A 16,945-nucleotide genomic window follows, 5' to 3' on the forward strand; every position below is an offset into this window, starting at 1 on the left:
AAAAATCCTCCTGATTCTGTAGGAATGAGGAACGTACGGCAATTAGGAAAGGAAGTAATTGTGACTTTGGGTCTATGGCGCTCCATATTTTTGCTACCATATTAAGAAAACATGGCAGATGACATTTATACATGATATACCACTATATGTTTACTCAAATCTAGACAAAATTCATGGGAAAATGATGGGTATTAGAATAAATGGATAGGTGGATATCTTTTTTTCTGGAACATTTTTAAAAATTTAGTAAATCTTTTTATTGGGGCTCATACAACTCTTATCACAATCCATACATACATCAATTGAGTAAAGCACCCTCATATATTCGTTGCCCTCATAATTTTCAAAATTCGCCTTCCACTTGGGTTCCTGGAATCAGCTCGTTTTCCCTTTTTTCCCTCCCCCCCTCCCCGCTCCTCACTTTCCCCTGCACCCTTAATAGTTTATAAATAATTATTTTATCTTATCTTACACTGCCCAGCGTCTCCCCTCACCCACCTTCCCATTGCCCATCTCCCAGAGAGGAGGTTACACATAGATCCCCAAGATCGGTTCTCCCTCTTTCTGGAACATTTTATTGTGGTTTGGGTGAAAGTTTATGGAGCACACCAGTTTACTGTTCAACAATTTATATACTATTCAATAATTTTTAAGATCATGGAAAATGGAATTAAAGATAATGGAAAACTTTCAAGAACTTTTTGAAACTCCCCTGATAAGTTGTTTGGTGACGTTAATTGCAATCCCTCAATGTATCAGTACCCTTCCCACTTCCTCTTGGGGTTCTTGGTCTATCCGTCCTCTCTTCCTAACTCCTTACTGCCTCCTGAAGTTTGTTTTTGGGCAAATGTTGGGCATTTGATTTCCGAAGAGTATTTCTTAAAGTGTGCAATTGTTCACTTAATATGCCTGTCTATTTTTTTTTTGCCTGAAAGGTGATCTGTCCCCTTGGGTAGTTTCCTGAACATCTTTCTTGAGATGCATAGTCCTTAAGAAATCATTGTGAATCACTGTTAAGAGTGTGTCAACAATTCTGGCTCAGTACAGTAACTATGTCCAAAATACATGAGACACAAAGTCTCACTATTCTCATCTCTAAAGAGCATTGCTGCAATGCATTTTGAGCGCTCATCTCATCTCTAAAGAGTACTTTGAAGAAAAAAAAAGAGTACTTCGAAAGACAGATCTGTTCATTCTCTTGGCAGTCCATGATATTTTCAATATTTTCCACCAATGTCATAGTTTAAATGCATTGATTTTTTTTACCCATCTTCCTTATTCAATGTCCAACTTTGACATATATGAGAGGATTGAAAATATGGTTTGGGTCAGGCACGCCTTAGTTCTCAAAATAACATTCTTGCTTTTCAACGTGTTAAAGAAGTCCAAAACAATGTATTCTTTGATCTCTTGACTGCTGCTTCCATGAGCATTTATTGTGAATCCAAGCAAGATGAAATCATTGACAACTTGAATCTTTTCTCTATCACGATGTTACCCATTGGTCCATTTGTGAGTACTTTGTTTTTCTTTATATTTAATTGTAAGTCACAGTGAAGGCTGTGATAATTGGTCTTTATCAGCAACTACTTCAAGTCTTTCTCGCTTTCAGAAAGAATGTTTGGTGTCATGTGCATATCAAAGGTATTATTAAACCTTCTTCAAATTCGGATGCCACATTCTTCCTCATATACGCCTGCTTCTCTGATTACTTGCTCATCACACAGACTGAATAAGCAGAGTGAGAGGATGCAGCCCTGATGCCCACCCTTCCTGATTTTTAAGCCATGCAGTTTGAACCAACGCCTCTTGAATCATGTATAGGTTCCACAGGAGCACAATGAACCTTGTTTTACCTGTTGTGATTTTGAATCTCTATCATCTGTTCACACAGATGTAGTCAGTTCCAACTTTTGCATTCCAATTGCCAATAATTATCAGTGCATCTTGACTGGTACTTGATCAATATCAGACTGAAGACATTAGTAGAATTATTCCATTTCTTCCTCACCGGATTGTGAACAATATATATATATATATATATATATTGGATTTCCTTGTATACAGATAGACATTATCCTATCACAGACACCATTGTAGTTCAAAATAGATTTTGAAAGTCCTTTTGTGACAATGAGTGCCATCCCTTTCCTATTGATTGTGTCATTCCCAGCACAATAAGCCAGATGATTTCCTGATTCAAAGTAACAGAAACCAGGCCCTTTCACCTTACTAGTGCCTAGAATATTGATCTTTATGAGTTCCACTTCATTTTTAGTGGTTTCCAATAGTTCTAGATTCAGACTTTGCGCATTCCAAGTTTGGTCAATGTTTGCAAATGTTTCTTTCTCAGCAAATGAAGGTCCTGGAGGCCTTACCCTCGAAGGTTTTCTCCATCCAGGTCATTATGGTCAACTCTACTTTGCAAAAGCAGTTCTTTCTCAGTCCTATTGTGAGGGCCTTCTGATCTGAGAAGCCCATTTTCTTGCACCATCTCTGCCAATATTCTGCTTCCATTCATGAGGTTTTCAGTAACGGACACTAGTTTGATGCGCTCTGTAGGGTTTTTGGCGGCCAATTTTGCTGTAGTGGGAAGCTGATTCCTTCTTTGTAGCTCTTCCTTTGGAAGTTCTGCTAGAACCTTTTCCTTTCGTGTAACCCTGCTGACATTTGAAATACCAGCGACAGAGTGCTCAGCGTCGCAGCAACACACAAGCCACCACAGTAGGACAAACTGACCAAGTACACATCTCCTATGTAGTTATATAAAAATTATATCGCTGTGGGTTGTAACTATGTCTTAATATAATATTTTGTCATTAGGAGGGCCTTTCAAAATAAAGGTTGTGTGGTCATAAAGCATCTTTACGCAAATCCCTAAGTAGGGAATGCACATAACCCCAATACAGAGTTGGGTGGGCCTCAGAAGAAGGGAGGGCTCTGGGGTGGAAAGAGAGGGTGCAGAGAAAACGTGGCTCCATTGTGCTTTTAGGACAGTCTTTTGACCATTTCTCCTTTCATCCTGGGGAAGGGGTTCCTTTTTCTCACATCTGGGTGCAGAATATATGTTTTTTTGTGTGTTAAATAATTGTTAATGTCTTTTGCATATTGGAAAAAATACAATAGGATGATGGTCAGAGTTATAAATAAAAATAAAAGTCCACTCTTCTAAGTACTATATAGGAATTTAAGCTTCACAACTATTCCTATTCACAGTATTTCAGATGAAACACCATGACACAGGCAAAAGGTAAGCAACTTGATCAAAGTCATCCATGTAGGCAAGGAAGAACTGGGAAATGAGCTTAGGAAGCCTGGTTCCAGCGCTTCAGACCCTCACTCACTGCAGGGCATTCTCTCACATCGACACGGTTCCTTGCCTCCTGGATCCGTTTGCTTGTCCAGCGGAGCATCTTCTGAGGCACCGGAAGGCACTTTCTGTGAGATTTTTTTTCGTGTCTTGATATTTTTGTGTCCCATCCTTTTCACCTAAATGAGCCCAAGAGTCTTTAAAGGTGCTTAGCAACGGAGCAATAGCCATTAAATGAATAGAAGTTCTTCCTCTACAGATAGCAATATTGGTTCCAGAACTTTCTTAGTCGCCAGTCAGGTCTTGATGCCTTTTTCCTCACCCCTCTTTTGTTGTCTCAGTGTTGGGGTGATATCAGCAGGTCTGTGAAAAGATATAGCTGTTTTTATGAAGACTTATGCCAAAGATCTTACTGTTTTCTCAGGGAAAAAAGCCATGGTAATAATGGGGAAAGTTGGGAAAACTGGTGAGAAAATAAAGGTTTAGTAAATTTTTTTTATCTCCCCTAAGGAAAATGACCTTTTTTTCTGATGGACTTTTGTTTATATACATTTGGGAACACCGTCTTAGAGTAGAGGCTGAGCGATGCTTCCAATGGTCCTTCTTTGCGTTTATCCTAGAAAAATTCTCTCTTTCTTCTCTGTAAAAGTTAAATGATATTTAAAATATACTTTACTATATATATTTAAAATATTTAGGTGTTGTTGAGCCAATTTTTGATTCACAGACCTCCCCCCGTGACCGAGCAGAATGACCTAACAGGGTTTTCTTTGCTATCATCTTTATGGAGGAATGCCAGGTGTTTTTCCCATGGAGCTGTTGGGGAACTTTGACCTGCTTTCCTTTTGGTTAAAAGTTAGAGGATGCAAAAATTATTAAATTGCCTGAGGCCCTAACATCTTAGTTTGTCCAGAGACCCTTCCCTAAACTCACCTGAAGTTCCATTGTTTTCTGGCTACAGGATGTCATGCTCTAAAGCCGTGCATCTGTTTAGAATCTGGAGGATTGACCCACATTGGGATTTTAATGTTTTGCATGTCCTGTCCCTGGGGCCTTTTGAACACCACTATCAATAGATGCAGCCAGTATTTGTTACCTTTACTCATGCATATTTTGTTTGTTTGTACTTTTTCAAAGTACTTTCTCTCCAGGTTTCCTTCCAGATTCTTAATCCATCATTTTTTTTCCCCAAACACGGCAGCTGAGATATAACCCAGAAGGAACAGACATTACCTTTGTTGTGTATTTGCTTCTCAGAAATAGGGAAACAGGGACTCTTCCTGAAGTTTCACAAGTAAAGCAGGGAGGAGGGCCGTCTTGGAGTCGGGGACAAGGCATTGATTCTACTCAGAAGAGTTGCTCTGGGAGCCTCTTATGGAAAAAGAGAGAGACATGAACAAGCACCTTCTGTGTGGAAGAAGCATAAGAAATTTATGAGGAGCTCGTAATGAAGATGGTTCCTCTAAAGCCCACCTCCTAGCTTTCCTTCATGGCCCTATGAAAGGTTTTAGTTTTAGTCCGAGTGAAGAAATATACTTTTTAAGAGTGTTATAGCTCTTTTAGAATTTGTCTAGCAGGCTTTCTGGTTTTTCCAGAACCCCCTCCCCCCAAATAAAAAGAAATATATTTTTTAGGTTTCTTCTAGATTGCTACTTGGCGATCTATTTTCTTGCACACAGAGCTGCAACGTCCAAAATGGTTGGCAAGTCTCGTGAACTATTCAAGGCACTTTAACTCATCTCAATTCTGACTCATAGCCACCCTACACGGAAGGATAGAACTGCCTTGGTGAGTTTCTGAGACTGTAATTCGTTACAGGAGTAGAGAGCCTTGTCTTTCTCCCTCAAATCTGTGGGAGGTTTCTTATTTCTGATCTTGTGGCTAGCAGCTCTACTCGTAACCACTGCACCACCATGAGTCTTTTAGCGTAATCGCTAGTTAAAGTTAATATAAATAAATCTAATGAAATTACACTACAGTTCAGTTAATAGGTTTTCAGGAAGAAGACGTTATTATGAACATGGCCTTTACAATGTGATATATTAATTTAAAAACAATCATTTTGTTGGGGGCTCATAAAACTCTTATCACAATCCATACAGATGTATTAAATTTTAAGGAGATATTTTATGGCTAAAATTAGGTTGAACAAGTAGGAAGGGAGAGAGGCTTTGAGATCAACATAGAAGACATGAAAGGGACGAACACAACAAAGTTAGAGAACTAGTGTTGCACAGAAATGGCAGAATGAAGTTAGAAAGGTAGGTGTGGTCCAACCCTGGGAGCATGGGCATTGGAGGTAGGGACAACACTGTTAGCTCTTTAAGCATGACTGAGACAGAAGTTCTGTAAGCAAATACATTGCTGATGGCCAAAAACCATTCCTACATCCATGTGAATATCATCTTAGGGAACTTGACCTTGGAGTGTCCTAACATTCAGAAATCTATGCTATTATCGACCATCTTTGCAGGTTTTCAGAGGTCTTGTCTACTCCTTTTCCTTTCATCAGACTCATCAGTTCATCAGTCACGATAGCGGGGACTCTGAAGTCAGTCATGACTCACACCAACCTTACCGTCTTTCATCCTGCATTTTTTGTCCTACTTGGCATTCCCGGGCTAGAGGCTTACCACATTTGGCTGTCAATCCCTCTCTGTCTCATGTACATCATTGCCGTCCTGGGAAACAGCCTCCTGATGGTGGTCATCATCACTGAACGGAGCCTCCACGAACCCATGTACTTCTTCCTCTCCATGCTGGCCACAACCGATATCTTGCTGTCCACCACCACTGTGCCCAAGGCCCTGGGCATCTTTTGGCTCCATGCTCATGAAATTGCTTTTGATGCCTGTGTCACTCAAGTCTTCTTTGTCCATGTAATGTTTGTGGGGGAGTCAGCCATCTTGTTGGCCATGGCTTTTGACCGCTTTGTGGCTATCTGTTCCCCACTGAGATACACAGCAGTGCTAACATGGTCTGCTGTAAGAAGGATTGCCCTCGTCATTGTAACCCGGAGCTTCTGCATCATCTTCCCGGTGATCTTCTTGCTGAAGAGGCTGCCCTTCTGCCAGACCAATATTGTTCCTCATTCCTACTGTGAGCATATTGGCGTAGCCCGCTTAGCCTGTGCTGACATCACTGTCAACATCTGGTATGGCTTTTCAGTGCCCATTGTCATGGTCATCTGGGATGTGATCCTCATAAGTGTGTCGTACACACTGATCCTTCGGGCGGTATTTCGTTTGCCTTCCCAGGATGCTCGGCACAAAGCCCTCAGCACTTGCGGCTCCCACCTCTGTGTCATCCTCATGTTTTATGTTCCATCTTTCTTCACCTTATTGACTCATCGCTTTGGACGAAACATTCCTCGACATGTGCATATCGTGCTGGCCAATCTTTACGTGGTGATGCCACCGATGCTCAACCCTATTGTGTATGGTGTAAAGACTAAGCAGATCCGGGAAGGTATCACGCACCGGCTCTTGGACATCAAAGCTCGGTGCAGGGCCTTTCCTCTTGGCTGATGGCTTCTCAGAACCCCTACTACCAGAAATGCAGAGGTTTTTGGACTAAAAGGACTTTTCGTCTGTATACTTTTCCCTTTTCTCTGCCTTCCTCTCCATCTTCTTCTTCCGCCCACTTTTCTTTCTCTTTTCTCTGTACTTCTTTGCCTTTTCCTGTGGTTTCTCTCTGTCCACCTTCTTACTATCCTCCTCCTGCAACCCAGAAATTATCGCACATTATTCTGATGTGAGCACTGGGCATTCTCAGCAGACCAGGCATGCCCCAGAAGCTGAATACTGGGTGAAGCAAGGGCATGGACAAATGAATGAAAATAATTTTGTATTTACCGTCTAAAGTAGGTTCAGTTTTTGTACATCACCTAATGTCCCTTGATTCCAGCATTCCACTTATATAAATGAAGGTAGATGGTTTTGAAGAACAATGCATACCCTTAGACCTTCTTGTAAACTCTTGTTCGTGTTCAATATCTGTTCCAGATCATTCTCTTCTGCGTAATCTTTCCCGATCTTCCTGAGAAAGCCAACCCTCCCATCTCTTTATGTATGTCTATCGTATCGGTTCTCAACCTGTGAGTCATGATCTTGGGGGTTGAACGACCCTATCACAGGGGTCTCCCGATTCATAACAGTAGCAAAATTACAGTTATGAAAAATCAACAAAAATAATTTTATGGTTAGGGGGCCACCACAATATGAGGAACTGTATGTAAGGGTGAGAACCACTGGTCTATTGCATCTTACATAAACCTCCAAATGTGCACAAAGAATTGTAATGTATTGTTCTTTAATTTTGACCCTCAGTTGATTGTAAATTTCTTAAATCAGAAAAGTGTATGTAATCCAGATTTGTACCTTCAGTGTACTACAAAAATTCCTGGTATATAAATGATAAAAATCAATATGTGAAAGAAAGAGTGCGAGCATAATCATCTTCTTGAAGTCAGAACATTTAGATTCATCCACAGAACCAGTGATTAGTAAACGAGCCCCTCACAAAGGCTGTTTGCTACCACGGAGGCAAATTGGCCAGGGATCCACAATGCTTTTTATCTTTCAACTTTAACTTTTCGTACAAGAACCCTGGTGGCGCACTGGTTTACGTGTTGGTCAGATAACTGTAAGGTCTGATGTCGTGCCCCATCCATGCTTCAAAGGAGGAGGCAGTCTGCTCCCGTAAAGGTTTACAGCCTTAGAAACCTGGTGGAGCAGTTCTATTCCGTCCTGTAGGGGCTGTACGAACTGAAATAGACTCCCTGGCCATGGGTTTGATCTTGGTTTACTTGTAACGCAGAAACCAGGGAATATAAAGAATAGGAGATACGCTGATTCTCTTTTGACTACAAACTGGGTACTTTGATTCTTTTTGGAAGCCCAAGTATTAGAATGATAGCATTCTTTTTATGACCAGGTTTGCAAAACAGAAGCACTTTCTTGGGGTCTACAATCTTGACCCTCATCATGCTTTTCTTGAAAATGTCTTGCAGAATCATTTTCTCAGCCACCACCTACAATACTGAGTTGTGCATTTCTGTCTCTAACCAGAACTCTTTTGTACCAGACTAATGAATCCACCTATCTAGTGATAGCTCTTTGAGAACATAATTTCCACTTAAACGAATTGTTTTTCTTCCTCTGTGTGTTTTAATTTAAAACTGTATTATGGTGATGCTATCAAATTCTCTAAGCTTGAAATCCCGGGTCTTTCTTACCTTCTTCTTTCTAGGCATGCTCTTCAATAAGTCAGTGATTTGAGGCATCTCTAGATGCCCGATTCTACCAGGAAGTAGTTCAGGGGATGGGCTTCTCTAGATGCCTGATTCTACCACGAAGTAGTTCAGGGGTTGGGCGTCTCTAGATGCCCGATTCTACCATGAAGTAGTTCAGGGGATGGTATTTGGAGTCACATTAGGACCAAGTCATGCCTTCTTTATTTTCTAGCTGTACGAGCTTGGAAAATGTATTTAACAATACATTTAGCAGGTTTTTCTTCCCATCTCTTGATATTTCAAGATATCTGGAGATAACAACAATAATAAGAAGTTCAAACACAATAAGCCACCGATAGCATGAAGCACAATTCTTAACTCATAGGGAGTATTTGAGAAATTTTAAACTATAATTAGTATTGTTAGTATTCTTTTTAAAACATTACCTTGAGTAGTTACTTGTGCTTTTATACTTTTTTACCTGAAATATTTCATAAATTTAACAGATTTCAGTATTTTCCATCATCTACATTTTAAACTATAAACACGATCAAAGTTAAGCATTCGAAAAGGAAGAACGGCGCATGCTGCTCTTTTTAATCAGGTAATTTGGAGGATTATTCATTATTTACAGGAGTCTTTTCCACAGAATATTCTGTAAAAAGAGACGCCAGATTTCAATGGATGCGCTATAAAAATATTCCATGGCCAAGTCAGCATGAGAAATGCGAACACTTTGTGAGTGCACACATGACTGCTCAGAGCGTGTGTTTGCACGTGGGACCCAAATGTGCATATCATCTTACATGTAAGAAAGGCAAAGGACTGGACAGTGTTTTGTTCTGTTGTAGATCAGGTTGTTATGAGTGGAAACCAGCGCAATGGTCTCTAACCACCACCCGCAGCAAAGAATTGACTAGATAGCAACAAATGTGGTTTTACTTATTTAATTGTTTTTATACTAAAGTATTTGGGTGGGCTGGATGTCCCTACAAGGGTCTTGGCAGTGGAAGAGGAAGGCAGAAGAGTCAGTATCAGAGGGATGTGATGGGAGAAAGTCTACTGGCTTTGATGATGGAAGGAGCCTATCAACCAAATAATGTGAGCAACCTTTAGAAGCTGGAAAAGGCAAACAACAAAGTGAAATGCAGCAAAACAAGCAAACAAACAAACAAACCCAATAGTAAACAAAGCTCAAAACAAACAAACAAACAAAAAACCCCAAACCAAACCAAAGAAACCCCCCAAAACCCCAAATTCTTCCTTGGAATTTCTGTAAAGAAATGCAGTCTTGCGCTTTTAGCCCAGCAAGACCCGTTTTCGATTTCTAAGCTCGTGAACTGCAGGAGGGAGAAAGATGAAGCTTTCTACGCTGGTAAGCACTTACAGCTTGGAACCCCCCCAGGGCCAGTCCTTGTCTGTCCTGCAGGGCTGCTGTGAGTTCGAATTGCCTCAACAGCAGAGAGTTTGTTTTCATTTTTGTACTGTAGTGAAGGCACTCTGGGGGTGGGGCGGATGATGTGCAAGGCTGCGAACCCAGAAGTCAGCAGGCAGAACCCCGCCTCTGAAGCCATGCCAGGGAAAGCTCCTCAGCCCCTCGGAAGGAGAAAGAAAGAAAAGCCTTTCTTCTTTCTTAAAGTGCTGCAGCCTCGGGAGCCTACACGAGCAGCTCTCTGTTCTGCAGGGCCATTCACTGCGAGTCAGGAATAAATCCACGACTGTATTTTGGTTTGCAATTTAGGGAAATGACTTTTGTTTTGCGCAACTCCGTTTGTGGCAACTTATTACAGCAATAGGAAGTAAATACGCTTGCAACTTCCTTCTTTTCTGCTTGCAAAACGGTTAGTTCTTTTCATTTCTTCTTTCTCAGTCTTTCCTTGTGGATCACTTACTAAATGTAGGCAACACATACTGCGAATGCTCTATTTTCCAATTCCACCTCTTAGAGCTCAAATTCAGGTCTATTCTCCAAATTATCACAGGTCACCAACTATTACACCACACAGATCATCTTCCTGGCTTGTGTAATCAAATTCTTTACTACTCAGCTGCTATTAAAATTCTGTCCGCGTGGGTTGCATCACACTCCCTCAATCCAATAGCACCTTGCTCAGCCAAATGGTCGTTCCATGATACCCACCTTCCCGACATGATCATTGAAGACAGACGGGTGCATAAGCAAATGTGGTGAAGAAAGCTGATGGTACCCGGTATCAAAAAGATATAGCATCTAGGGTCTTAAAGGCTTGAAGGCAAACAAGCAGCCATCAAGCTCGGAAGCAACAAAGCCCACAGAGAAGAAGCACACAGCCTAAGTGAATACAAGGTGTTGAACAGACCAGGTAGCAGACACCAAGGAACAAAAACCATAATTGTGTAATCACCTTCCTCACATAAACGCTGAAGACGAATGTGTGCATAAGCAAGTGTGGTGAAGAAGGCTGATGGTGCCCGGTTATTGAGAGATATAGCATCTGGGGACTTAAAGGCTTGAAAGTAAACAAGCGGCCATCTAGCCCAGAAGCAACAAAGGCCACATGGAAGCAGCACACCAACATGTGTGATCATGAAGGGCAGAGGGGACCAGGTTTCAAACAAGAAAGGCAGGGGGAAAAAAAACACATCACCGTGAATGAGGGGGAGTGCGTGATGGGGATCCAATGCCCATCTGTAGACAGCTGGACATCCCTTGCAGAGGGGTAGTGGGGAGGAGATGAGTCACTCAGGGTTCAGGGTAGCAACAATGAAACTCAAAACCTTCCTCTAGTTCTTGAGCGCTTCCTCCCCCGCAATTATCATGATCCCAATTCTGTCTTGCGGACCTGGTTAGATCAGAGGGGATCTGGAAACATAGGGAATCTAGGACGGATGAACCCCTCAGGACCAGCGGTGAGTGTGGCGACACCGGGAGGGAAGGGGGTGTAGAAAGGGAGAACCGATCTCGTGTAACCTCCTCTCTGGGTGTTGGGCAATGGGAAGGTGGGTGAGGGGAGATGCCGGGCAGTGTAAGATAAGATAAAATAATAATTTATAAACTATTAAGGGTTCATGGGGGAGAGGGGAGTGGGGGAGGGAGGGGGAGGGAAAAAAAGGAAAACAAGCTGATTCCAGGAACCCAAGTGGAAGGCGAATTTTGAGAATGACGAGGGTAACGAATGTATAAGGGTGCTTTACTCAATTGATGTATGTATGGATTGTGATAAGAGTTGTATGAGCCCCAATAAAATGATTTATTAAAAATAAATAAATAAATAAAAGAAAAAAAATTATGTCAACTTGATAAATAGGTTATAGGGGTGGACTCTAGCCTGTCAATCAGGTCACAGCCTGACTGATGTCTCCTTGTGGGCACGGCCTTTTCATGAGAATTCTGGAACTTTCCTCTCTTCCTCGCTGGAGGCAGGACGCACTCTCTCTTTGCTACACAGTTCTGTTCACAAGCCACATGGAGCCACACTGATGGCAGCCAGAGCCCTGGAGCTGCGTCCACTGCCAATGGATCCACAAGGACTTTCTCTGGCCTGTGATCTTCCTGTATTCAGCATCATTGCCTATGTTGCATCATTTGATATAAAGTTCTCTCTTACACACATATGAGTGTCAATAGATTTGTTTCTCCAGGCAAGCCATTCTAATATCACCCATATTGCCACTCTATTTTCAAATTATTTGCTTCTAGCTGTAAAGATGGGTGTGAGAATGTAGAGAACTCAGTCTGCTTATCATTTCTGTTGAGGTAAACGCAGTCCTATGATCACTTTTGGAGTCTCTTCTGATATCCTTTTTATCATTTTCTGTCTTTTTTTCATGGTCTTTTGCTGTCTCCATGTATGATATGTTATCCCACAACTCATCTGGTCTTTGGTTATTAGTGGTCAACGTGTCAAATCTGTTCTTGAGATGGTCTCTTAATTTAGATGGAATCTGCTGAAGGTTGTAATTTTGACTGTCGTGGACATATTTTTATTTTCCTCAGCTTCAACCTGAAATTACATGTCAGCCATTAGCCTTTCTTTTTTTTGGGTAACAATTTTAAGCTTCTTCATCATCTCTCACTGCAGATGTAAGGGCTTGATTCCTGTGTGCTCCATCTAGTGATATCCACATGCATTGCCACCATTTATGGTGTTAAACAAGATATTTGTCAGGGAGAAGTCATTCTACAATTCCATGACCTGTTGCCCAGCTCATCGCTATCCCAACGAGCATGCTTCCCAACTTCCGGTCCTTCCTCTTGATTTCCAACTTTCGCATTCTAATCACCAGTAATTATCAATGCATCCTGACTGTGTGTCTAATCAATCTCAGACTAAAGAAGTTGGTACATTTCTTCAATTTCTGTATCTCTGACTTTAGTGTTTGTTGTGTAAATTTGAATCATAGTAATAGGAACTGGTCTTCCTTATAGGCATGTGGATATTATCCTGTGACAATCAGTATTATTCTTCAAGATAGATCTTGAAATGTTCTTTTGGATGACGACAGTGATGCAATTCCTCCCGAGTTTGTCATTCTGTCCATAGTAAGCTAGATGATTATCTGATTCAGAATGGCCAACCCCAGTCTAATATAGTTCACTGATGCCCAGGCTATTGACCTCTATACCTTCCATTTAATTTCGGTGACTTTCAGTTTCCTTAGATTCATTCTGCAGACATTGCACATTCTGATTATCAATGGGTGCTTGCAGTGATTTCTTCTCATTATGTGTTGTGTCTCATCAGCAAATGAAGGTCTCTGAAACTTTGCTCCATTCGCAGAGATTTAATTATGGATCAAAACAGCAGTCATGTCTTTTTGAAGTTAATTGTTCTATTGGTGGCTTCCCTATCTTGTTCATTGTGACCAGAAGTAATTCCCTTTGTGGGATAAGGCTGTAGTCCTTTAGGAAATATTCCTGCAAACCTCACCAAGATTTTGCCCCTCCAATACATTTTATAAGCATTTCATTCCTTGTATTCAACTGCTTTCTGCTTAAGATACCTACAGAGGCTTTGGTTTCCTGACCTATGCCTGGTTTGTTTAGTGCCTGAGTCTGGGAAGTCCAGAACTGAGCCTGTCCCCGAGTAGCATCGAATGAATGCCTATTGACTTAAATGGATTGTTAATTTTCAGAAGACTGATGATCAAAACCATACTCCGCCATTCATAGATTACAGGTGTTCCTGGGAAGAAACTGAACAGCCAGTGTTCATCCTGCCAAGAAATGTGGGTAGAAAGGATAGGTGTGACTTCAAGCCAGAGGTGGTTGTCCCTTGTGCCATTCCCTGTTCATAAGGACATTGGAGAACACCTTTAAAATGATAGGAGTTTGTGAATTACCACTTTGAAGCAACATACTTTTAAAATTCTTTTCTGTGTGAACCCTTTGTTAACGGAAATTGAAGTTGGAGTCTTACGAATACAGCCAGTCGCTGAAATATTTTGATTTCTCAGAAGTTTTAAATGTTGAGAAGCACATTTAACTAACAGAACTTTACAAGTAACATATATACCGCTTTGGGGACAGTTTTCAAGTCGCCAATGATCTGTATCGGTCATTGCTGTTCCTCTTCTGCCCTCTACAGGTGCAATGTGGAAGCACAGAAGTCCCTTCAATTCATCTGGCTCTCTCTACACCAAGTCCCTCTTCCCGCTCCCTCTCCCCGCTCAGGATTTGGAATGCTGGGCACTGGTGGAAAAGGCGGCACCTGTTATTGGAAAGGAATAGAGCTTCTCAAGTTCACAATAACAACCTCAGAGAGCAGTGTAGAACTGCTCCATGCGGGTTCCCAGGCAAACTTTTTAAAGGCGCAGACCCTTTCCCCGTGAAGCAGCTTGTGGGTTTGAACTGCTGACGTTGCCATTAGCAGCGTGATGCCGAACCTACAGCCTCATCTTACAGTTCTCTCCAAACACAAGTCTAAAGTTCACCCATTCCTGTGAAGGGCTGATTACTAGTCGTTTTGCTGCGCTTCTCACCTCGTGTGTGTGCTGCATTAAAACCACAGCGATGGGTGGGTCTGGTTCACCTGGAGAGCACGAGGTAAGTGATGGCCACGCTGAGCTCCAGATGGAAACAGTCCCTCTTGGTAGAGAAGCTACTGATTCGCTCAGTCACTCCTGTCCCACCGCCTGCGCTGCTGGAGGAAGGGGTAGAATGGGAACAGCCCCAGGGAATGGCAACACAGCCCCCCCCCACACCCTCTCCCTATAGTTCAGCAGCCTTTTCAGTTTATAGTTTTCTACTTCTTGATTTTCAGCCATGCTGTTTTATTGTGTTTTCCTGGAAGAAAAATTTTGAGTGTATACTATGGCCAACAATATATTTTTTAATGAGATAGAGGATTAGATTTCCTCAGTATTATGTTTAGCTAAGTGGTCTTCACATTTGGACTTCCTATTAGGCAGGTTCTATGTTACGCCGGGTTCTCTAGAGAAGCAATAAAGAATTTATATCAAGAAAGTGGTTCATGTAGTTAGTTGCAGAAGCAGTTAAATCCAGTCTGGCCACATTTTTTCCCTTATTTTCATAGCTGCTGGGGCAGATGAACCAGGAAGCAGGAAGATCCCAGGCTGGCAGAAGCCGAAGTGGATGAATTCAAGGTCAGCAAGTGAGGCTCATGACTTTTCTGCCTCACGTACCTGCTGGGGCTAATGAACTTGGAAGCAGCAAGATAAACCAGGCTTATGGCTGCAGAGTCGATAAGATAAACCAGGCTCATAAGTAAGTCAGGTTCATGGCTGCAGAGTTGAACGAACCCAAGGTTGGTAGGCATTATAGCTTATGGTTCCCATGGCCAGTGGGTAACATGGTGGGTTTATAAGTCAGAAGCAGGATCTAGACCTGCAACAAGCGAAGCTTTCCCACAGAATCTGCTTTAATAGGAGTAGACCACACCCAAGGAAACACCCTTTCAGCTGGAGCAAGACAGCACCTGAGAGAGGAGGTTGCCTGCGCTCGCTCCCTAACCCTCCCACAGCTGCCTTCCTGCTCACAGCGGGCTCCCTCACGGAGTGGTTCCCATTACGTTAGCTCACACCTTGGAGGAGGCCCCAACTGCCCGTGAGAATCATGGCCCTGCCAAGTTGATAGAAAACCTACCTGTCAAGGGCTTCCAAGTTGAGAGCCCTTTACCTTGCATTTAAATACCAACCCTGATCTTCCGTGTGCACCTCATTCACAAGGTCACTTGGCAGCAATCTACTTCCTTATGGGCTTTCCAGATAACATAGACACAAATCAAATTTGGATTTGAGATAGAGAACAAATATTTTTTCATTATTAATATGCCTCAAATATTGCATGAAATATGCTTGGACCAAACAAACAAACAAACAAATAAATACATTAAAAATGCTGTTTGCCTGAAATTCTCAGGGCATCCTGGATTTTCAGTTTCTAAATCTGGCAACACTGCCCACTTGTCCATCTGGATTGTGCCATTTGATTTGGATCATCAACTTCACTTTCCCTAGTGCTTGTGTGTGTGTGTGTTTTCTCTTTCACAAAACACACACACTTCACGTATAATAAAAGTTTCCCTCAAGTAGTCTCCTATATCCATTGTTGCAGATAGAGTCAGAAACTGTTTGAACTACCTTAAATTATTCACTCAGGGAAGGGCATATTGCATTCAACTCTAAAATGAAGAGATTTTTTGGCTCATCATCTTTCTTTTAGAAAACTTCTTGGCTCAAATATAAAAGATCTCCAAATATAGTAGGACAGTTCAACCTTTGGCAAACCACAGAATAGTTTCTATTATGTTTTAGCCTTACATAATTACTATATTGATTCTTATAGAAAGAAGATCTGCTATCTTTACTGTGAGAAAGCTGCTGACAATATTTTATTTTTTAACAGCTCAATTTATGTACCATAAATCTATCATTTTATATGTAAAGTTCAATGAGTTTTTAACATCCTTTACATTGTTGTATAATATCACCATATCTAGTTATCTGGTACCAGAACATTTCATCATCCTGCAAACAGACCCCATTACCCATTAGGAAGGTTGGGAACCACTGCTCTCCACAATGTCCCTTCTCAAATTGAGAGGGAGACCCACTTTGTTCCTGGAGGGAAGTGCATCTTATCTATGCTTAAGGTGTCCCTCCTCAACTCTCGAGAGTTGCCCGCTTCACTTCAATTCTTTTTGAAGTGACTCTATTTTTCCTGAGCAGGAAACAAATTTCACAGCCACACACTATTCTCTTAAATCAGCCATAAAAGCAACAACAACAACAACAAAATGAGGTTTGATCAAAACTGCTTTCATGAAAAAATTCACTGTGACCAGAGAGAACCTTCCCAGGTGACGGCACTGGGTGCAGTCTCATCAGTTGCTTGATGCTTGCCTAATGGGAAAACGGCATACTAAGAAAGCAGAGTTTTTCTGGGTGTTTTTGGGGGTTGT

The 16,945-nt window shown here is 41.7% G+C and overlaps 1 protein-coding gene and 1 non-coding gene across 2 annotated transcripts; both read left to right on the plus strand.

The window, feature by feature from the left end:
• The first annotated feature begins 4,853 nt into the window (after window positions 1-4,853).
• On the plus strand, window positions 4,854-4,912 carry LOC142447558 (U7 small nuclear RNA). Its single transcript, XR_012784242.1, has one exon. It is a non-coding gene; the product is annotated as a U7 small nuclear RNA (small nuclear RNA).
• A 956-nt stretch (window positions 4,913-5,868) lies between these two features.
• OR52B2 (olfactory receptor family 52 subfamily B member 2) lies at window positions 5,869-6,837 on the plus strand. The gene has a single exon (XM_075548488.1). It carries the CDS (start codon window positions 5,869-5,871, stop codon window positions 6,835-6,837), a length of 969 nt encoding a protein of 322 aa, XP_075404603.1.
• The last annotated feature ends 10,108 nt before the right edge of the window (window positions 6,838-16,945 follow it).

This window comes from Tenrec ecaudatus, chromosome 4 (assembly GCF_050624435.1).
Source record: "Tenrec ecaudatus isolate mTenEca1 chromosome 4, mTenEca1.hap1, whole genome shotgun sequence".
Lineage (NCBI taxonomy): Eukaryota > Metazoa > Chordata > Mammalia > Afrosoricida > Tenrecidae > Tenrec > Tenrec ecaudatus.

What these genes read in the sequence shown, in the direction of transcription:
- OR52B2 (XM_075548488.1), top strand. Translation starts at nt 5,869, where the DNA reads ATGACTCACACCAACCTTACCGTCTTTCATCCTGCATTTTTTGTCCTA.